At 42.3% G+C, this 25488-nt stretch overlaps 1 protein-coding gene across 4 annotated transcripts in view; it reads left to right on the plus strand.

Annotated features, from left to right (window-relative positions):
• LOC141112213 (uncharacterized) overlaps positions 1–25488 on the plus strand; it is a 189119-nt gene that overhangs the window by 87066 nt on the left and 76565 nt on the right. For 2 of the 4 annotated variants that reach the window (XM_073604812.1, XM_073604813.1), the window contains exon 33: positions 340–14532. In XM_073604812.1, coding sequence (XP_073460913.1) covers positions 340–14532 — 14193 coding nt within the window. The remainder of the gene's footprint in view (positions 1–339; positions 14533–25488) is intronic. The other 2 variants (XM_073604814.1, XM_073604815.1) reach the window with 2 other exon arrangements.

Here is a 25488-nt window from a genome sequence, read left to right on the forward strand (position 1 = left end):
GGCACGATAAGAAATAAAAAACAATAAGCTCATTCTGACAAACACATACAAAGCAATCATGATAAACCAAACAAACAGAAAATACTAGTATCTCAATAATTTACTTTTAAAATATGACAATTCAATTTAACCAAACAAAATTCTATACCAGCAAAAAATTTAAAATGTAACAGCGAAAACTAAAAAAAGAAAAAAAAAGTCAAACGCAGGTTTTACTGTAAACTGGGACACCCCTCCTCCCCAAATTCTATAAACAGGATCCTTAAGAATTGTGTTAATGTCTTCTAGCCACAAAAGAGTCATTAACCACTGCTGTAAAAGTGTCTCCTATTCCAACAGTGACTACACCTACGCACACTACTGAAACCTCAACGTCGACAACATACTCAACATCAACACCTACGATGACAACACCAAAGACAACAGTGACATCACATACACCCACCACCTCTGAAACGACTTCATTAACAACACATTCAGCATCAACATCCACTAATACTACAGCAATACACAGCTCATCAAAACCCACTACATCAGCAATTCCCAAAACATCAACACCTACCACGTCTTCATCCACTCACAAAACAATAACAACTAGCACAGTAACTACTCATACACCCACCATCTCAGAACCTACTCCTACTTCAACAAGTCCAACATCTTCCACCACAACGCCAACTACAACAATAAGCACACATACACCAAGTACTTCAGAGACAACTACATCAACAACACACTCAACATCAACACCTACTACAACCTCAACCACTCACCCAACTACTTCCACTACTAAGACAACACTAACTACACCTGAGACCACACATACTTCCACTACCACTAAAACCACAAAATCTACACCTACTCCTACTTCGACCACTCAAACAACTTATACCACAACACCAACTACATCAGAGACTACACATACTTCCACTACCACTGAAACCACAACATCAATACCTACTCCTACTTTGACCACTCACACAACTTCTACCACAACGCCAACTACGACAGTGAGCACTCACACACCAACTACTTCAGAGACAACTACATCAACAACACACTCAACATCGAAACCTACTACAACCTCAACCACTCACCCAACTACTTCCACTACTAAAAGAACACCAACTACACCAAGGACCACACATACTTCCACTAATACTAAAACCACAACATCAATGCCTACTCCTACTTCCACCAGTCACACAACTTCTACCACAATGCCAACTACAACAGTGAGCACTCATATACCAACCACTTCAGAAACTACAACATCAACAACACACTCAACATCAACACCTACTACAACTTCAACCACTCACACAACTACTTCAACTACTAGTAAAACATCAACTACACCAGAGACTACACATACTTCCACTACCACTGAAACCACAACATCAACACCTACTCCTACTTCGACCACTCACACAACTTCTACCACAACGCCAACTACAACAGTGAGCACTCATACACCAACCACTTCAGAAACTACAACATCAACAACACACTCAACATCAACACCTACTACAACCTCAACACCTACTACAATCTCAACCACTCATCCAACTACTTCAACTACTAAAACACAACCAAATACACCAAAGACTACACATACTTCCACTATCACTGAAACCACAACATCAATGCCTACTCCTACTTCGACCACTCACACAACTTCCACCACAACGCCAACTACAACAGTGAGCACTCACACACCTACCACTTCAGAAACTACAACATCAACACCTACTACAACCTCAACACCTACAACAACCTCAACCACTCACCCAACTACTTCCACTACTAGAACAACACCAACTACACCAGATACAACACATACATCCACTACCACTGAAACCACAACATCAATACCTACTTCTACTTTGACCTCTCACACAACTTCTACCACAACACCAACTACGACAGTGAGCACTCACACACCAACCACTTCAGAAACTACAACATCAACAACACACTCAACATCAACACCTACTACAACCTCAACCACTCACCCAACTACTTCAACCACTAAGACAACACCATCTACACCAGAGACCACACATACTTCCACTAACACTAAAACCACAACATCAGTGCCTACTCCTACTTCGACCACTCACACAACTTCCACCACAACGCCAACGACGACAGTGAGCACTCACACACCAACTACTTCAGAGACAACTACATCAACAACACACTCAACATCGAAACCTACTACAACCTCAACCACTCACCCAACTACTTCCACTACTAAAAGAACACCAACTACACCAAGGACCACACATACTTCCACTAACACTAAAACCACAACATCAATGCCTACTCCTACTTCCACCAGTCACACAACTTCTACCACAATGCCAACTACAACAGTGAGCACTCATACACCAACCACTTCAGAAACTACAACATCAACAACACACTCAACATCAACACCTACTACAACCTCAACACCTACTACAATCATAACCACTCATCCAACTACTTCAACTACTAAAACACCACCAAATACACCAAAGACTACACATACTTCCACTATCACTGAAACCACAACATCAATGCCTACTACTTCGACCACTCACACAACTTCCACCACAACGCCAACTACAACAGTGAGCACTCACACACCTACCACTTCAGAAACTACAACATCAACACCTACTACAACCTCAACACCTACAACAACCTCAACCACTCACCCAACTACTTCCACTACTAGTAAAACATCAACTACACCAGAGACTACACATACTTCCACTACCACTGAAACCACAACATCAACACCTACTCCTACTTCGACCACTCACACAACTTCTACCACAACGCCAACTACAACAGTGAGCACTCATACACCAACCACTTCAGAAACTACAACATCAACAACACACTCAACATCAACACCTACTACAACCTCAACACCTACTACAATCTCAACCACTCATCCAACTACTTCAACTACTAAGACAACACCATCTACACCAGAGACCACACATACTTCCACTAACACTAAAACCACAACATCAGTGCCTACTCCTACTTTGACCACTCACACAACTTCCATCACAACGCCAACTACGACAGTGAGCACTCACACACCAACTACTTCAGAGACAACTACATCAACAACACACTCAACATCGAAACCTACTACAACCTCAACCACTCACCCAACTACTTCCACTACTAAAAGAACACCAACTACACCAAGGACCACACATACGTCCACTAACACTAAAACCACAACATCAATGCCTACTCCTACTTCCACCAGTCACACAACTTCTACCACAATGCCAACTACAACAGTGAGCACTCACACACCAACCACTTCAGAAACTACAACATCAACAACACACTCAACATCAACACCTACTACAACTTCAACCACTCACACAACTACTTCAACTACTAGTAAAACATCAACTACACCAGAGACTACACATACTTCCGCTACCACTGAAACCACAACATCAACACCTACTCCTACTTCGACCACTCACACAACTTCTACCACAATGCCAACTACAACAGTGAGCACTCATACACCAACCACTTCAGAAACTACAACATCAACAACACACTCAACATCAACACCTACTACAACTTCAACCACTTACACAACTACTTCAACTACTAGTAAAACATCAACTTCACCAGAGACTACACATACTTCCACTACCACTGAAACCACAACATCAACACCTACTCCTACTTCGACCACTCACACAACTTCTACCACAACGCCAACTACAACAGTGAGCACTCACACACCAACCACTTCAGAAACTACAACATCAACAACACACTCAACAACAACACCTACTACAACCTCAACCACTCACCCAACTACTTCAACCACTAAGACAACACCATCTACACCAGAGACCACACATACTTCCACTAACACTAAAACCACAACATCAGTGCCTACTCCTACTTCGACCACTCACACAACTTCCACCACAACGCCAACTACGACAATGAGCACTCACACACCAACTACTTCAGAGACAACTACATCAAAAACACACTCAACATCGAAACCTACTACAACCTCAACCACTCACCCAACTACTTCCACTACTAAAAGAACACCAACTACACCAAGGACCACACATACGTCCACTAACACTAAAACCACAACATCAATTCCTACTCCTACTTCCACCAGTCACACAACTTCTACCACAATGCCAACTACAACAGTGAGCACTCACACACCAACCACTTCAGAAACTACAACATCAACAACACACTCAACATCAACACCTATTACAACTTCAACCACTCACACAACTACTTCAACTACTAGTAAAACATCAACTACACCAGAGACTACACATACTTCCACTACCACTGAAACCACAACATCAACACCTACTCCTACTTCGACCACTCACACAACTTCTACCACAACGCCAACTACAACAGTGAGCACTCATACACCAACCACTTCAGAAACTACAACATCAACAACACACTCAACATCAACACCTACTGCAACCTCAACACCTACTACAATCTCAACCACTCATCCAACTACTTCAACTACTAAAACACCACCAACTATACCAAGGACCACACATACTTCCACTACCACTAAAACCACAACATCAATGCCTACTCCTACTTCCACCAGTCACACAACTTCCACCACAACGCCAACTACAACAGTGAGCACTCACACACCTACCACTTCAGAAACTACAACCTCAACACCTACTACAACCTCAACACCTACAACAACCTCAACCACTCACCCAACTACTTCCACTACTAGAACAACACCAACTACACCAGATACTACACATACATCCACTACCACTGAAACCACAACATCATTACCTACTCCTACTTTGACCACTCACACAACTTCTACCACAACACCAACTACGACAGTGAGCACTCACACACCAACCACTTCAGAAACTACAACATCAACAACACACTCAACAACAACACCTACTACAACCTCAACCACTCACCCAACTACTTCAACCACTAAGACAACACCAGCTACACCAGAGACCACACATACTTCCACTACCACTGAAACCACAACATCAACACCTACTCCTACTTCGACCACTCACACAACTTCTACCACAACGCCAACTACAACAGTGAGCACTCACACACCAACTACTTCAGAAACTACAACATCAACAACACACTCAACATCAACACCTACTACAACCTCAACACCTACTACAATCTCAACCACTCATCCAACTACTTCAACTACTAAAACACCACCAAATACACCAAAGACTACACATACTTCCACTATCACTGAAACCACAACATCAATGCCTACTCCTACTTCGACCACTCACACAACTTCCACCACAACGCCAACTACAACAGTGAGCACTCACACACCTACCACTTCAGAAACTACAACATCAACACCTACTACAACCTCAACACCTACAACAACCTCAACCACTCACCCAACTACTTCCACTACTAGTAAAACATCAACTACACCAGAGACTACACATACTTCCACTACCACTGAAACCACAACATCAACACCTACTCCTACTTCGACCACTCACACAACTTCTACCACAACGCCAACTACAACAGTGAGCACTCACACACCAACCACTTCAGAAACTACAACATCAACAACACACTCAACAACAACAACACCTACTACAACCTCAACCACTCACCCAACTACTTCAACCACTAAGACAACACCATCTACACCAGAGACCACACATACTTCCACTAACACTAAAACCACAACATCAGTGCCTACTCCTACTTCGACCACTCACACAACTTCCACCACAACGCCAACTACGACAGTGAGCACTCACACACCAACTACTTCAGAGACAACTACATCAACAACACACTCAACATCGAAACCTACTACAACCTCAACCACTCACCCAACTACTTCCACTACTAAAAGAACACCAACTACACCAAGGACCACACATACGTCCACTAACACTAAAACCACAACATCAATGCCTACTCCTACTTCCACCAGTCACACAACTTCTACCACAATGCCAACTACAACAGTGAGCACTCACACACCAACCACTTCAGAAACTACAACATCAACAACACACTCAACATCAACACCTACTACAACTTCAACCACTCACACAACTACTTCAACTACTAGTAAAACATCAACTACACCAGAGACTACACATACTTCCACTACCACTGAAACCACAACATCAACACCTACTCCTACTTCGACCACTCACACAACTTCTACCACAACGCCAACTACAACAGTGAGCACTCATACACCAACCACTTCAGAAACTACAACATCAACAACACACTCAACATCAACACCTACTACAACTTCAACCACTCACACAACTACTTCAACTACTGGTAAAACATCAACTACACCAGAGACTACACATACTTCCACTACCACTGAAACCACAACATCAACACCTACTCCTACTTCGACCACTCACACAACTTCTACCACAACGCCAACTACAACAGTGAGCACTCATACACCAACCACTTCAGAAACTACAACATCAACAACACACTCAACATCAACACCTACTACAGCCTCAACACCTACTACAATCTCAACCACTCATCCAACTACTTCAACTACTAAAACACCACCAACTACACCAAGGACCACACATACTTCCACTACCACTAAAACCACAACATCAATGCCTACTCCTACTTCCACCAGTCACACAACTTCCACCACAACGCCAACTACAACAGTGAGCACTCACACACCTACCACTTCAGAAACTACAACCTCAACACCTACTACAACCTCAACACCTACAACAACCTCAACCACTCACCCAACTACTTCCACTACTAGAACAACACCAACTACACCAGATACTACACATACATCCACTACCACTGAAACCACAACATCATTACCTACTCCTACTTTGACCACTCACACAACTTCTACCACAACACCAACTACGACAGTGAGCACTCACACACCAACCACTTCAGAAACTACAACATCAACAACACACTCAACAACAACACCTACAACAACCTCAACCACTCACCCAACTACTTCCACTACTAGAACAACACCAACTACACCAGATACTACACATACATCCACTACCACTGAAACCACAACATCAAAACCTACTCCTACTTTGACCACTCACACAACTTCTACCACAACACCAACTACGACAGTGAGCACTCACACACCAACTACTTCAGAGACAACTACATCAAAAACACACTCAACATCGAAACCTACTACAACCTCAACCACTCACCCAACTACTTCCACTACTAAAAGAACACCAACTACACCAAGGACCACACATACGTCCACTAACACTAAAACCACAACATCAATTCCTACTCCTACTTCGACCACTCACACAACTTCTACCACAACGCCAACTACAACAGTGAGCACTCACACACCAACTACTTCAGAAACTACAACATCAACAACACACTCAACATCAACACCTACTACAACCTCAACACCTACTACAATCTCAACCACTCATCCAACTACTTCAACTACTAAAACACCACCAAATACACCAAAGACTACACATACTTCCACTATCACTGAAACCACAACATCAATGCCTACTCCTACTTCGACCACTCACACAACTTCCACCACAACGCCAACTACAACAGTGAGCACTCACACACCTACCACTTCAGAAACTACAACATCAACACCTACTACAACCTCAACACCTACAACAACCTCAACCACTCACCCAACTACTTCCACTACTAGTAAAACATCAACTACACCAGAGACTACACATACTTCCACTACCACTGAAACCACAACATCAACACCTACTCCTACTTCAACCACTCACACAACTTCTACCACAACGCCAACTACAACAGTGAGCACTCACACACCAACCACTTCAGAAACTACAACATCAACAACACACTCAACAACAACAACACCTACTACAACCTCAACCACTCACCCAACTACTTCAACCACTAAGACAACACCATCTACACCAGAGACCACACATACTTCCACTAACACTAAAACCACAACATCAGTGCCTACTCCTACTTCGACCACTCACACAACTTCCACCACAACGCCAACTACGACAGTGAGCACTCACACACCAACTACTTCAGAGACAACTACATCAACAACACACTCAACATCGAAACCTACTACAACCTCAACCACTCACCCAACTACTTCCACTACTAAAAGAACACCAACTACACCAAGGACCACACATACGTCCACTAACACTAAAACCACAACATCAATGCCTACTCCTACTTCCACCAGTCACACAACTTCTACCACAATGCCAACTACAACAGTGAGCACTCACACACCAACCATTTCAGAAACTACAACATCAACAACACACTCAACATCAACACCTGCTACAACTTCAACCACTCACACAACTACTTCAACTACTAGTAAAACATCAACTACACCAGAGACTACACATACTTCCACTACCACTGAAACCACAACATCAACACCTACTCCTACTTCGACCACTCACACAACGTCTACCACAACGCCAACTACAACAGTGAGCACTCATACACCAACCACTTCAGAAACTACAACATCAACAACACACTCAACATCAACACCTACTACAACTTCAACCACTCACACAACTACTTCAACTACTAGTAAAACATCAACTACACCAGAGACTACACATACTTCCACTACCACTGAAACCACAACATCAACACCTACTCCTACTTCGACCACTCACACAACTTCTACCACAACGCCAACTACAACAGTGAGCACTCATACACCAACCACTTCAGAAACTACAACATCAACACCTACTACAACCTCAACACCTACTACAATCTCAACCACTCATCCAACTACTTCAACTACTAAAACACCACCAACTACACCAAGGACCACACATACTTCCACTACCACTAAAACCACAACATCAATGCCTACTCCTACTTCCACCAGTCACACAACTTCCACCACAACGCCAACTACAACAGTGAGCACTCACACACCTACCACTTCAGAAACTACAACCTCAACACCTACTACAACCTCAACACCTACAACAACCTCAACCACTCACCCAACTACTTCCACTACTAGAACAACACCAACTACACCAGATACTACACATACATCCACTACCACTGAAACCACAACATCAATACCCACTCCTACTTTGACCACTCACACAACTTCTACCACAACGCCAACTACGACAGTGAGCACTCACACACCAACTACTTCAGAGACAACTATATCAACAACACACTCAACATCAACACCTACTACAACCTCAACCACTCACCCAACTACCTTCACTACTAGGAAAACACCAACTACACCAAAGACTGCACATACTTCCACTATCACTGAAACCACAACATCAATGCCTACTCCTACTTCGACCACTCACACAACTTCCACCACAACGCCAACTACAACAGTGAGCACTCACACATCAACCACTTCAGAAACTACAACATCAACACCTACTACAACCTCAACACCTACTACAATCTCAACCACTCATCCAACTACTTCAACTACTAAAATAACACCAACTACATCAAGGACCACACATACTTCCACTACCACTAAAACCACATCATCAATGCCTACTCCTACTTCCATTAGTCACACAACTTCTACCACAATGCCAACTACAACAGTTAGCACTCACACACCAACCACTTCAGAAACTACAACATCCACAACACACTCAACATCAACACCTACTACAACCTCAACCACTCACCGAACTACTTCAACCACTAAGACAACACCATCTACACCAGAGACCACACATATTTCCACTACCACTGAAATCACAACATCAATACCTACTCCTACTTTGACCACTCACACAACTTCTACCACAACGCCAACTACGACAGTGAGCACTCACACACCAACCACTTCAGAAAGTACAACATCAACAACACACTCAACATCAACACCTACTACAACCTCAACCACTCACCCGACTACTTTAACTACTAGGACAACACAAATTACACCAGAGACTACACATACTTCCACTATCACTGAAACCACAACATCAATGCCTACTTCTACTTCCACCAGTCACACAACTTCTACCACAATGCCAACTACAACAGTGAGCACTCACACACCAACCACGTCGGAAACTACACCATCCACCACACACTCAACACCTACTACAACCTCTACCACTCACCCAACTACTTCAACTATTAAAACAACTCCTACTACACCAAGGACCAGACATACTTCCACTACCACTGAAACCACAACATCAATGCCTACTCCTACTTCAACCACTCACACAACTTCCACTACAACACCAACTGCAACAATGAGCATTCATACACCAACTACTTCAGAGACAACTACATCAACAACACACTCAACTTCAACACCTAATACAACTTCAACCACTCACACAACTACTTCAACTACTAGGACAACACCAACTAAACCAGAGACTACACATACTTCCACTACAACTGAAACCACAACATCAATGCCTACTCCTACTTCGACTACTCACACAACTTCTACCACAGTGCCAACTACAACAGTGAGCACTCACACACCAACCACTTCAGAAACTACAACATCAACAACACACTCAACATCAACACCTGCTACAACCTCAACACCTACTACAACCTCAACCACTCATCCAACTACTTCAACTACTAAAAGAACACCAACTACACCAAGGACCACACATACTTCCACTAACACTAAAACCACAACATCAATGCCTACTCCTACTTCCACCAGTCACACAACTTCTACCACAATGCCAACTACAACCACTTCAGAAACTACAACATCAACAACACACTCAACATCAACACCTACTACAACCTCAAGCACTCACCCAACTACTTCAACCACTAAGACAACACCAACTACACCAGAGACCACACATACTTCCACTACCACTGAAATCACAACATCAATACCTACTCCTACTTTGACCACTCACACAACTTCTACCACAACACCAACTACGACAGTGAGCACTCACACACCAACTACTTCAGAGACAACTATATCAACAACACACTCTACATCAACACCTACTACAACCTCAACCACTCACCCAACTACTTCCACTACTAGGACAACACCAACTACACCAAAGACTACACATACTTCCACTATCACTGAAACCACAACATCAATGCCTACTCCTACTTCGACCACTCACACAACTTCCACCACAACGCCAACTACAACAGTGAGCACTCACACACCAACCACTTCAGAAACTACAACATCAACACCTACTACAACCTCAACACCTACTACAACCTCAACCACTCATTCAACTACTTCAACTACTAAAACAACACCAACTACATCAAGGACCACACATACTTCCACTAACACTAAAACCACAACATCAATGCCTACTCCTACTTCCACCAGTCACACAACTTCTACCACAATGCCAACTACAACAGTGAGCACTCACACACCAACCACTTCAGAAACTACAACATCAACAACACACTTAACATCAACATCTACTACAACCTCAACCACTCACCCAACTACTTCAACCACTAAGACAACACCAACTACACCAGAAACTACACATACTTCCACTCCCACTAAAACCACAACATCAATGCCTACTTCAACCACTCACACAACTTCCACCACAATGCCAACTATAACAATGAGCACACAAACACCAGCCACTTCAGAAACTACAACATCAACAACACACTCAACATCAACACCTACTACAAATTCAACCATTCAGACAGCTACTACTACTAGTAAGACAACACCAACTATAACAGTGACCACTCATACTCCAAGCATAACTGAAACCACTACATTAACCCCAACTACGACTTCAACAATTCATACAACTTATCCGACAACACTATCTACAACTACAACTACACAATCATTCCCTTGTTGTATAACCACAACAGCAACGACTACTGAAACCACAACATTAACACCTTCCACTACTTCTACTGCTTCAACCACTGAAACTACACCAGAGACCACACATACTTCCACTACTACTGAAACCACAACATCAATACCTACTCCTACTTTGACCACTCACACAACTTCTACCACAACGCCAACTACGACAGTGAGCACTCACACACCAACTACTTCAGAGACAACTATATCAACAACACACTCAACATCAACACCTACTACAACCTCAACCACTCACCCAACTACCTCCACTACTAGGACAACACCAACTACAACAAAGACTACACATACTTCCACTACCACTGATACAACAACATCAATACCTACTCCTACTTCCACCAGTCACACAACTTCTACCACAATGCCAACTACAACAGTGAGCACTCACACACCAACCACTTCAGAAACTACAACATCAACAACACACTCAACATCAACACCTACTACAACCTCAACCACTCACCCAACTACCTCCACTACTAGGACAACACCAGCTACACTAGAGACCACACATACTTCCACTACCACTGAAACCACAACATCAATACCTACTCCTACTTTGACCACTCACACAACTTCTACCACAATGCGAACTACGACAGTGAGCACTCACACACCAACTACTTCAGAGACAACTATATCAACAACACACTTAACATCAACACCTACTACAACCTCAACCACTCACCCAACTTCTTCCACTACTAAGATACCAACTACACCAGAGACCACACATACTTCCATTACCACTGAAACCACAACATCAATGCCTACTTCTACTTCTACCACTCATACAACTTCTACCACAACACCAACTACAACAGTGAGCACTCACACACCTACCACCTCAGAAACGACAACATTCACCACACACTCAACACCTACTTCAACTTCAACCACTCACCCAACTACTTCAACTATTAAAACAACACCTACTACACCAAGGACCACACATACTTCCACTACCACTGAAACCACAACATCAATGCCTACTCCTACTTCCACCACTCACACAACTTCTACCACAACGCCATTTACAACAGTCAGCACTCACACACCAACCACTTCAGAAACTACAACACACTCAACATTAACACCTACTACAACCTCAACCACTCATCCAACTACTTCAACTACTTCCACTACTAAGACTACACCAAAGACCACACATACTTCCACTACCACTAAAACCACAACATCGATGCCTACTTCTACTTCCACCACTCACAGAACTTCTACCACAACGCCATTTACAACATTCAGCACTCACACACCAACCACTTCAGAAACTACAACACACTCAACATTAACACCTACTACAACCTCAACCACTCATCCAACTTCTTCCACTACTAAGACAACACCAACTACACCAGAGACTACACATACTTCCACTACCACTGAAACCACAAAACCGACACCTACTCCTGCTTCAACCACTCACACAACTTCTACCACAACGCCATTTACAACAGTGAGCACTCACACACCAACTACTTCAGAGACAACTACATCAACAACACACTCAACATCAACACCTGCTACAACCACTCACACAGCTACTTCCACTACTAAGACAACACCAACTACACCAGAGACTACACATACTTCCACTACCACTGAAACCACAAAACCGACACCTACTCCTTCAACCACTTATACAACTTCTACCACAACGCCATTTACAACAGTGAGCACTCACACACCAACTACTTCAGAGACAACTACATCAACAACACACTTAACATCAACACCTACTACAACTTCAACCACTCACCCAACTACTTCCACTACTAGGACAACACCAACTACACCAGAGACTACACATACTTCCACTGCCACTAAAACCACAACATCAATGCCTACTTCAACCACTCACACAACCTCCACCACAATGCCAACTATAACAATGAGCACACACACACCAGCCACTTCAGAAACTACAACATCAACAACACACTCGACATCAACACCTACTACAAATTCAACCATTCAGACAGCTACTACTACTAGTAAGACAACACCAACTATAACAGTGACCACTCATACTCCAAGCATAACTGAAACCACTACATTAACCCCAACTACGACTTCAACAATTCATACAACTTATCCGACAACACTATCTACAACTACAACTACACAATCACCCACTTGTTGTATAACCACAACAGCAACGACCACTGAAACCACAACATTTACACCTTCCACTACTTCTACTGCTTCAACCACTGAAACCACATCTACTACAACTACACCATTTACAACTGTTACAACACATACACCAGCCACATCTGAATCTACCACATCAACAACACACTCAACTTCAACCCCAGCTTCAAATTCAACAACTCACCCAACTACATCTACTAAGAAAACAGAGCCAACCACAACAATGTCAACCACAGCTGTGACTTCTCATACACCCTCCTTATCTAGCCCTACAACTTCTTTCAGTTCTACTCCAATTACAGTTATTATTCGAACTCATTTGTCAACACATCCATCTTCTGCGGCTCAAGAAAGTGGAACTTCTTCAATTACTTCAAGTAAGTTTTTGCTCTTGGGAAGATAATTTTTACCACACTACCGTTTAATGCATGCTGTTTTTACTAGTATAACCAAAAAAATGTCTTTCCTTGAATGTCTTTTTTTGTTTTTATCAACTATTGCGTTATATCATCAGTCCAGACATCATCATATGCAGAGTTGAAATGTTTTATTTTTTATATTTCGCTTGTCAAAGGAACTTTATAGCAGTAGTTTTTAATACACTGGTGGTACCGTTCAGTTAGTAAGATGAAATATTTTATTTCACTCTGACACCTCTGATTTTTTCAAATGTAACAATGCTCACTCTAGTGTGCTGTGTAGTAGGTCCCAACGTGTTATCAATTTGCTCTTTAGTGTGTAAATGTAAGTGGACTATGCATACCTTGCTGCCCTCTAAAGACTGGGGAAGTCCAAAAACACTGAAAACATAAGGGAAAACAGAAGGCGCGTAGGCCTAGTGCATTATCCTTGATGCATGTTTTTATTAAGTAAAAAGAAGGTGAATGTACTCACAAAGCAGTACTTGTGTCATGGTTAAAACATAAAAATCACCCGCTCATGTTCGTGTGGAAAGATCCACTATACTAGTAGACACATCATCTAACACATTTCGAGGTTACCCTCTTCCTCAGAGCCTTACTTGGGCACACCATGAGCAAAATTCATTTTTACTTCTTTTAAAAGAAGAATTTCCACTTTAATTATTCCCATAGTCTCTCCTCTATTTATCGCCAAAACCTCTGTTCATGACTGCCAAATCACTGGCTCTATTCGTGCAGTATGTAATTTGTTCTCAGTTTCTTCTGTGATATGACAGGGGGGGCTGCCTGTGTGAAATCATGACATGTTTGGAGTCCTTATGGTTTCACACAGGCAGCCCCTGTCATATCACAGAAGAAACTGAGAACAGATAACACACTGCACGAATAGAGCCAGTGATTTGTGTGGCAGTCACAAACAGAGGTTCTGGCAATAAAATGAACAGAGGTTCTGGTGATAAATAGAGGAGAGATTATGGGAATTATTAAAGTAGAAGTTCTTCTTTCAAAAGAAGTAAAAAATAAATTTTGCCCATGGTGTACACAAGTAAGGCTCTGAGGAAGAGGGTAACCTCGAAACGCATCAGTTGATGTGTCTACAAGTATAGTGGATGTTCCCACATGGACATGAGCGGATGATTTTTATGTTTTAAGCAACACACAAGTACTGCTTTATGAGTACATTCACCTTCTTTTTACCTAATAAAACATGTATCAAGGATAATGCACTAGGCCTACGCGCCTTCTGTTTTCTCTTATTTTTCAAATGTAGAACAGTAAAGCTAAGCCCAAAAACACTAGAGTGGTCTTCCTGGCTTTGCATTGTAGTAGAGGTATTTAAAACACAACTTTGGCACAATTATACACACCCTTTAATTAATATATTTGTATACAATAGGTACATTAGCGCCATGTTTTGCTGTTTTCCTGCATTGATAGAGGCATTCAGTTGCTGTTAAAATCCCTTCTTGAAACCGTATTTTGTGAGTAGAACACTGCTGCATTGCTTGAAGTGGAAAAACTCTGTGCATTTAAACCATCTTACATTCACCCCCCTTCTCTACAGTACAAATAAAAGTTAGTCGTGTAACAATTAGGCCTTTTGTCACTAATAAAGTTTTCTGTATAAAGATGTCTCTAATAAAACCCCTTTATGATCTGTGGTCCCCTAATCCTTGTAGAAAAACCTCTACCTGTGCCCTGTACCTCTAATTCTTGTAAGAAACACCTGCTTGTGCAGTGTGTCTCTATGGCCCAGATTTGCTTATTTAGATCGCCCTGCCTTTGGCCAATATTTACACTGCTTTGTCTTCTGCTGTCTCTTAAATCTTAATGAGAGTTTCATAAAAAAAATGTCCAGTGGTCTGACAGTTTGGCATCAGCAAGAAGATGGACAGCCTCTTAGAAACGCTGGTCAATTTATATGCACCAGGTAAACAGGCCTATTACCACTTGATAACAAATCATGTGTCTGCCTTTATTTTAAACTGTAATGAATTAAATTTGTCCTTAAGGCTGTTCATGGACATGTAACAATTCCATAATACCACAGTTTTAGGATATACACCAAAACCTGTAATTGAAAGGATGTGTTTTGGAAGCCGCATGAAAATCACTCTCTCTTCACTGTAAGCTATTTTTTTTTAAATGTCGGCATTGGTATAATTCACCTGAGACAATGTCCAGCTTAAAAAAAAAAAATTTCCAACATTATTGTCCCTCTTAGCCCTAAAATTGGCCAGAAATAATTATCAAGATTCGCTGACCCCATAGCGGTTAATAGCACTAAGTTCAGGTTTTCCAAATTTAATTTAGGATTTGCCATTTCGCAAATAAAACCTGGGCAGTTTAGCTCATCACTGTTCAGAACGGAGGCTGTAATCTCCTGCAAAATTGCAAGTTCTCTGGTAGCCAGATGGTGGATTGTCTGTGCAAAATAGGTTTTATGAATTTTCTTTATCTGAATTATTGTTCCAGGTCTGTGTCTCTAAGTACTTCATAGAGTTTTCCTTTATAAAAAATAATTATTCTGCAAATCTGTAGGTAAGCAGGGGCTTTACTAGGGTTGTGAAAGGCCTGGGACACCCTTGAGCACCTAGTGGGGAAGAATGAAGCATAGTGTGCTGTGCCAAATGGTGGATGTGTGGTGGATGGTGGATGTGGCCAAATTGTGCTAATAGTGGAAGGAGCTTAAAGGGGTATTGCTAAATACTCACTGTATACACAGCATACATATGCCACAATCCCTGTACCAGCAAAATTGCTTTAATACAAGTGAGAGTCCAACAGATTGACAGTCAGCTGCATCCAGGCTTGGACATCTGTGGCAGATGTTGTCAGCCTGTCATTAGTTTATACCGGCTGAGCAGCCACAACTGTTCACATACACCTGTCATTCCAGCCACAAGAATCAATTGATTCTTCTCATGGGAATCCAGTTTTTGAAGCTCAATGGCCCTGTGAAGGAGGCCTAAAGTGATAACCTGTAGGGGCTATTTTAAAACGTTGCCTATGTAAAATTTAGCGTACCTATTTTTTTATCATTTCACACTCAATTTTAAGGCTTGACTTACCCATGTCAAGCCTTAAAATTGAGTGTGCCTGTGAAATGATGAAAATTTTGGTACACTAAATTTCCTATAGGCAACGTTTTAAAATAGCCCCTACAGGTTATCACTTTAGGCCTCCTTCACACTTTTCGTCATTTAACAGGCACACTTAGTTTTAAGGCTTGACATGTTGGGTATCTATTTACTCAGCGCAACCTCATCTTTTATATTTTTATAAAGAGGTAATGCATTGCATGTGCATACTCTAAAATATAAAAACAAAATGTTGCTCTTGATAAACAGTTGTGCTACTATGGTGTGGTATATAAAATTGGAACTACCACTATCTTACTCTCCAGGGTGTCCCTCAGAAAAGATATAATTTATTGGTGGCTTTAAATACTCTTCAGACCTAAGATGATTTTTTTAAACGGCTCTGGCAGCAAAAGAGTTAAAGAAGAACTTCAAGACGTTTCTCATACCCAATAATCAGTTCCAAGCCTGATTTGGAAGTTTGAATGTGACTGGTGACACTGGAAGCAGAAAAAGCGAAAAGTATACAGTAACAAATATAGGAAATGTCCTCAGTTTACCACTCGAGTCCCAGGTGCAATTTTAAAATGGTGCAGGAACAGAGGCTATCTGCTCAATGCTGTTTTAAAATGCCACCAGGACTCAACAGCTCTGGTGGGGGCTGGCTTGGTTCATTGTTGAAACAGCCAGCTTAGTGTGCAATGCAAAGTAGCATTGAAATGCAACCATGAACATTCTGGTTTACCATTCCACTTTGTTACATAAGAATCACATCTGATATCATTTTACCCCCTTTGCGGCCCAGTGTACACATATTTGTAGCCTCACTGAAGTGGGGGTTTTTTTTTGGTAGATGCATACCTGTGTTTGCGCACTCCGTGAGCCCCGGGTCTTGTACTAACGATTGGCAACTAGGAGTCCCAGTTCCCAATCACCTGATCGCTGTGATAGCCCCTGATTGGCTATCACAGTGATTGGTCACTGTGCAACCGATCCCTGTGTTTTTTTCTCTTCTGAATAGAGAGAAAGATATCTTGTATCTTTCTCTCCTTGCAGGGGTGTTTTAGGTAGGATGAAATAAAGCAAAATGCACGCTGTTGTTTTTGAGTCCTACTATGGGCACAACATCAAATAAAATACAAATATGAGGTATCACTGCAGTGGTCAGGAGCAGGAGAATTTATTTTGGGTTGTTATTTGGTGGTAAGTTAGGGTAATAGCAAGAAATATACAGATACTTTTTTTAAATGTTTTTTTTTTTTACTATTGGGCCAGTTTTCCTTTAATAATAAAAAAAACTGTGTAGTGCTGGTAGATTTTCAATCTACTGTTGATAGGTAAATTTAGTGGGTTATCTGTTCATACATAGTCAGATTTGTCTTTGTTCCAGCTTGGCTGAGTTGCATGTAGTTTCACACTGTGCCTGTGGGTGTCGTCGCCGTGGGTCGGTGTTGGAAAGGACACACGCTGAAGCGTGTAAGTGCTCCTCTGTCCCAGAGATAACTCAGTGGAGGTGGTCCTCCGAGTTGCATTCTGGGGGAGGGTATTTATGGGAAAGACCCCATGTTTGAGGGTTCGTTTCGTTCCACCTGCTGGCCCTCCTGGCCGACAGGTATGTGCTAGGAGTACTACCTCGTGGTCCTCCGTCTGGGAGGCCCACGTAGCTGCAGCACGTGGGTGGCCCAGAAGCCTGTCTGGGGCCTACCACAGTGGCAGAGGAATGGTCCTGGGCTGTCTGTCTTAGAGGGAAGAAGCTGGACAACTGAGAAGATCCCAGGGGAGGAACCATCATGGAAGGATCATGCAGAGTGCTGGTCTGGAGAGGGGCCTGGTGACTCAGTTGGAGGACGTATCCTAAAGTAACCCTACCGCATAGTACTGCCGGGTCAGCTAAAGGGTTCTAGTGCTGTGTTTGCTATTCATCTTAAACCATTACATCCTGTGGCAGAGGACTGTACGGGTTTCAATCCAATCAAGTCTGTGGCAGAGACTTTTGTTCATGTCGCGTACTGGCTGCTAGGTTAGTGAGAGAAACCTATCCAGGCGGGCAAAGATTCGACTCTACAGAGAGAGTATATCCATCTACAAGCTTTCAATTTCTAATACTACACTAAGACAAGGTATTTGAGCTTCCCTGCAACTTTCCTTCTACCTCTTACCTGCTACTTCCTTCCATTCATGTTTATTAAAGCATTGGAAAAGATACTCAAGTGTCCGGTGCCTACATTGACTGATAAACTCAACGGGACCCTAGACCCAGTTCTGGTGAAATAAAGGTAACGAAGGTGACAGTAACAGCCCGCTTAAACCAGCAGCTCCACCGTGAGTTATTGCTACATGTGGGAGCGTCGTCCGGGATTGTTAGCCGTCAACCTCCCGCAACCCTGAGAAGTATTTCACCGGGAGTTTATGTTGGAGCAAATTTCTGGACTTTGTCAATTTATGGAGAGAGGAAGGGGTTAAAGTGCAGGACTTTAATTCTGACTGCGTAGGATGTGGGTGAGAAGTAAAAGCCTGTGAGCTACGTGATCAGAAGAGCAAGTGAGAGGAGCCTAACCTGCTTGTTGCCGCATGGGACGCGGTTGTGTGTTTGGCGCCAGAGAAGAAGAGAGGCCTCGTGATCGTGCTGAGAGGATCGGAGTAGGGCCATGTCTTCTTTTTCGTTGATACCGGCAGCTATGGAACCTAAGATGTTCCCTACGAGTGCCGCTGTGGGTGCTATGTTGACCGGAACCCTGCTGACAGATACCGGCATTCGTCTGAAACCGCAGGGGAGGTTTGTTCTCTACACAGTTGGAGATATTGAAGGGCTGGGCATGCTTTGCCACAAGTGTGAAGGACTGGCCATACATCTCCGCCCATTTGTTCATTGTTTGCAGTGCGGAGAATATTTGTTTATAGTGGAGCAACCTACTATGTCGCCCCGTGCTTCTCGGGTGGACTGGGCTACAGGTATTGCTACAGTGGAGGCTGCTACCGTTGCTGTTGGAGGACAACAGACTGTGATTTCACCTGTTGCCACCGAGAGTGTTCCTGAGAGAGATACCGCTGTTACTACTTCATCAGCGGACATCACTTTCATTTCTACGTCCACTACACCTATCCCCGTTGCACCTGTCCAGAGGAGGGTGGGATATGTAAAGGCTTCCCGTGGCCATGGTCGAGGCCTGCCCCAGAGACTACCGTAGCCGGAGAAACATATGGATTCGGAGAAGTCCACGTCAGGAACGGGTGAGAGATCAAAGGGGGACATATCTGGGACTCTTTGTAGATATTTGCCAGCGGAAGAGTTGAGAGACTCGGAGATAGATTCCATGTCAGATCTCTCCGGTGATGATGATTTGTTTGAGACATTGTCACAGGAACTATTGTGGGCCCAAGGCGAAGATGTTGCTTCTGCCTTGACTTTCTCAGAATGGACAGCCATGAACACTGGGAAGACATCACCTTGTGTGGAGCTGCACAGTACTGCTAAGGAGACATTGTCTAAAGTTGCTAATTTGCTTCAGACACCCGTCGGGTCTATGGTGAATAAATCACCGAACTGTGTGCCAATCAAGTCTGTGGCAGAGACTTTTGTTCGTGTCGCATACTGGCTCGTAGGTTAGTGAGAGAAACCTATCCAGGAGGGCAAAGATTCGACTCTACAGAGAGAGTATATCCATCTACAAGCTTTCAATTTCTAATACTACACTAAGACAAGGTATTTGAGCTTACCTGCAACTTTCCTTCTACCTCTTACCTGCTACTTCCTTCAATTCATGTTTATTAAAGCATTGGAAAAGATACTCAAGTGTCCGGTGCCTACATTGACTGATGTTAAACTCAACGGGACCCTAGATCCTGTTCTGGTGAAATAAAGGTAACGAAGCTGACGGTAACAGCCCGCTTAAACCAGCAGCTCCACCGTGAGTTATTGCTACAACTGTTTACCACCAAATGAAAGCCCAATTTCAAAAAATTAAAAAAAAAACTAGGCATAATCCACCTGGATACACTAAGTAGGTGCAATGATATGTAGAGCTTTACTAACACTAACATTATTCAGACTTTACCAATGCCTCAATGCCTTACTTGTTCACAAAAAAAAACACAGCCTGACCACAGAAATATCCTCCTAAGTAAAAATGTACCTGCAGTAATGTATGTACCAGGGTCGTAACTTTGTGTGGGGGGGCTTCTTAGCAGATAAGGAAGAGCCATAAACTTCTGTCTCTCTAACCTCCTTCTCAAAGGATGTTCCACTGCTAATACAGCATAGCAACTGTTTTAATTGCAGTTGTATAGAGGTTTCCCAATACTCATTGACAGGTATTTGCCTAAAATCTTTGGGTGCTTTGCTATCTGCGCAAGCCACTGTGTAGCTAGAAAGTTATGGACCTCTGTGCTCCTGGGCCCCAAAGCAGTAGTGTCTATGGTTATTCCCTTGGTAACTACTAATCAAAGGGTTCCATAGCAAAGCTTTGATGCCCCCGATCCAATTGTGAAGGTTTAACTGACTTTGGGTTTGTGTAGATGGCATAAATTTGACATCAGTTTAAGACACATCTGAGATTATTCAGATATCTTTGACAGGTGGATTTGACATGCAGTTGTCTTCCTTCTCACTTTTCTTTTACCTGCTTCAAGCGGTCTTTGCATTACCATAGACTTCTACGGGAATACAAAACCCATCTGACACAAACCAAAGCACAATAACACAGGCCCTAAAACTGTTGGCAATACCTTTTGTGTGACTTATTGGATATATTTTGAGGTGCAAGCTTTCAAAAACACTTTGTTTTTCTTCTCAGGCATTGTTTTAAACTGAAAAATCATATATTCAGCCACATGAAATAAGTGATAGACAACACCTATATTTTTACTTTCCTACTACTATCCATGGGAAAAACAAAACACTTTAACTACAGCAACCATGTCAAACTGGTGTTTTGTGTGTGTGTGACACTTCCATTCCCTCTATATGGGCCCCTGCCTGTTTAATCATGTTTTTTGATAGAGGTCCCAGACTGTAGAATAGCTCATACATGGCTCATTATTATGCTTATTGACAAGGGGGCTTAGCACTGTTTGAATTATGTAGATGCAGCTCTCAGTAGATCTGTTGCAGCCCCTTGTAGCATTAAAATCTAGACCATTTTTTTTTTAATTTTAGCTTTGTATAGAGTTGGAAAAATAATTTCTGCAAGGTTTTCATTTCTGTATTCCGAGGGCCGCTGCTTTTTACAGGTCCCTGAGTAGCTGTCTCATGCCTCCTGTAGTTATATCACTGCTTACTAGATATATGACTTATGTTTCTTAGGCTACTTTCACACTGGGGCGCTTTACAGGCGCTATATCGCTAAAAATAGTGCCTGCAAAGCGGCTGTAAAGTGCCTCTCCTGTCACTCCAGTGTGAAAGCCTGAGGGCTTTCACACTGGAGCGGTGCACTTGCGGGCCGTTAAAAAAAGTTTTGCAAGCAGCATCTTTGACGCGCTTTAGGAGTGGTGTATACACCGCTCCCAAAGCGCTCCTGCTCATTGAAATCAATGGGCAGCGCCGCCGAAGCACCTGCAAAGAGCCGCAGTAGCGGCGCTTTGCGGGCGCTTTTAACCCTTTATTCAGCCGCTAGAAGGGGTTAAAAGTGCCTCACTAGTCGCTGAAAATCGCCTCTAAAACGACAGTAAAGTGCCATTTTAGCAGCGCTTTACCGCCAACACCCCCGCGCATTAGTGTGAAAGTGCCCTAAATGTTATGTCTAGAAACAAATATAATGCCAATTTCATGTGTGCCGTGTCATTCCGACCTGTCCACAAATCCCCTGCTGACATTGTAACATCTGTGTCCGTTCCATTTTTTCTGCCTGGACCATGAAGTATAACAAAAGGCAAAACTTTCTTTTTAGGAGAGAGTGGAGTAGGATTAGAACACCTGTCTGGTTTTCATTGCTGTCTACACCCTGGGAGGTTCACCCTCTCTATTTGTCATGTTTACAGTTTTCATCAAAAGTCAAAGAAAATCCCAAATTTTGGGTTTTCCCCAGAACATTGATATTCAACAAGTATGTAGATTGGAAGTTATGACTTGCTGCATGCTTGTTTCAAGTCAATAATTCAAAAGATTGAAGGCCAAGAAAGCTGAGCAGTTAGCATTTTTAATTAGGAGGTCAGCTGTGGTGGCCTCCATATTTATATCCATACAGGTTTACTGTAATGTTGCCTTGGATAACTCATGCTGAGTGAAGTAATTTGACCCTATTCTAGCAACTTTGATTGTGTCTATGATTATTTTAAACGATTGTTATTGAGATTTTCTTATAGGATTACTCTCAATCTATTCACTATTTTTCTCTGCAGAATCCACATGACAAAGCAGGACCACCATAACTTATCCACTACCTACATTTCTTTCCACTTCAGGCTATACAATTCCATCTCTATCATCTACTTCCACAATAGCAACTACAGAACCCATCACAGTTTATGATACAGTTACAATTCCTTTTACATCAACAATTACAATAAACACCTTTCCCAGCATTATTTCCACAGAAACAGAAGCCCCACGTTTAACATTGCCTACCAAACTGATTCCAACAGATTTGTCCATATTAACATCAATTGGATCAAACTCTGTTCCATCTACTACACCCACTCTCTTTTCCCATTACATATATATTATTTTTTATCCCAAAATATATGTTAAATTCTGCTACAACTACTAAGTCTTCTCCCACCACTACATACCCTGTCTCTTCTAAATCATATTTCCCTGTTGCTACTAGTACCTCTCGAATCACATTAACTGCGCTTACTACTGTGTCCAAAATAACTCAAATTCAAATAACTCGTCTTCCCCTAGCTCAAACACCTACACATTGTCTCAATATATTTTCAAGAACTACAAAATCAACAATTCAAGTTCCATTAACAACAGTATCAAGATTGACTTAGACACCATTAATGTTTTCGCTCCTTGACATCTCCTCCACTCTTTTTTCTATATCGACAACCACATTAGTTACAATGCCCATTCTGAAGTGTACTTCCACAAATCCTGTACAAAATTTTCTGTTTCCCCCAACTATAGCTTGTACTTCAGTTTCTTTATCTCTGTCACCAATTACCACCACAATGGTAACACAATCACCAATATCAACTGTTCTTTTCACCAACGTGCCCCCACTACTTCTGTTCTGCCTACTATTACCACCTCTGTCCCTTTAACTACCACACAGGCTCCCACTATTACATCCAGAATAATTCTATCGAATTCTCCATCTTTCCTTACATCTCCCAGCGTACCAAGAACATTCATTACAAGACTTTCTTACCTTAGGCTAACACTAATTCCAATTCAAACTACTAATGTTCAACCTGTTAATACTATGTTATCAATCAACTCAACAACTACACCAGTTCCTCTCAGTACATCAGCACTAACTCTTTTCTCAAAAAACTCATTTATCCCTATCACTATATCCACACAAATTTCACTACCAGCTTCTCACATCCCCCCTACTTCTATTTTTTCTTCAAACACATTACCTACAACATCTTTTTACTCTGCTAAATTCATTCCAACTTCTTGGTCAGCTAACCCTGATCAGAGTAGAGTACTTGTATTAAGTCCAGGAAGACATTTTCTATCAGTCACTTTGTCTGTCCCTAAGCCAAGATCAACTATATCTGTTCCTTCCAACATGAAGTCCACAGTAGATGCAAATGCAGATGCTGTTTTCTCTACTTTTACTACTTCAATTTCCATGACTGTTATTAGTAAGTTAACTAACACAACACCCTCACAGATTCCAAAAACAAATTCCCTTGTTTCCCCTAATGAAGCTAGTAT

The sequence above is a fragment of the Aquarana catesbeiana genome, linkage group LG11 (assembly GCF_042186555.1).
Source record: "Aquarana catesbeiana isolate 2022-GZ linkage group LG11, ASM4218655v1, whole genome shotgun sequence".
In the NCBI taxonomy this organism is placed as follows: Eukaryota; Metazoa; Chordata; class Amphibia; order Anura; family Ranidae; genus Aquarana; species Aquarana catesbeiana.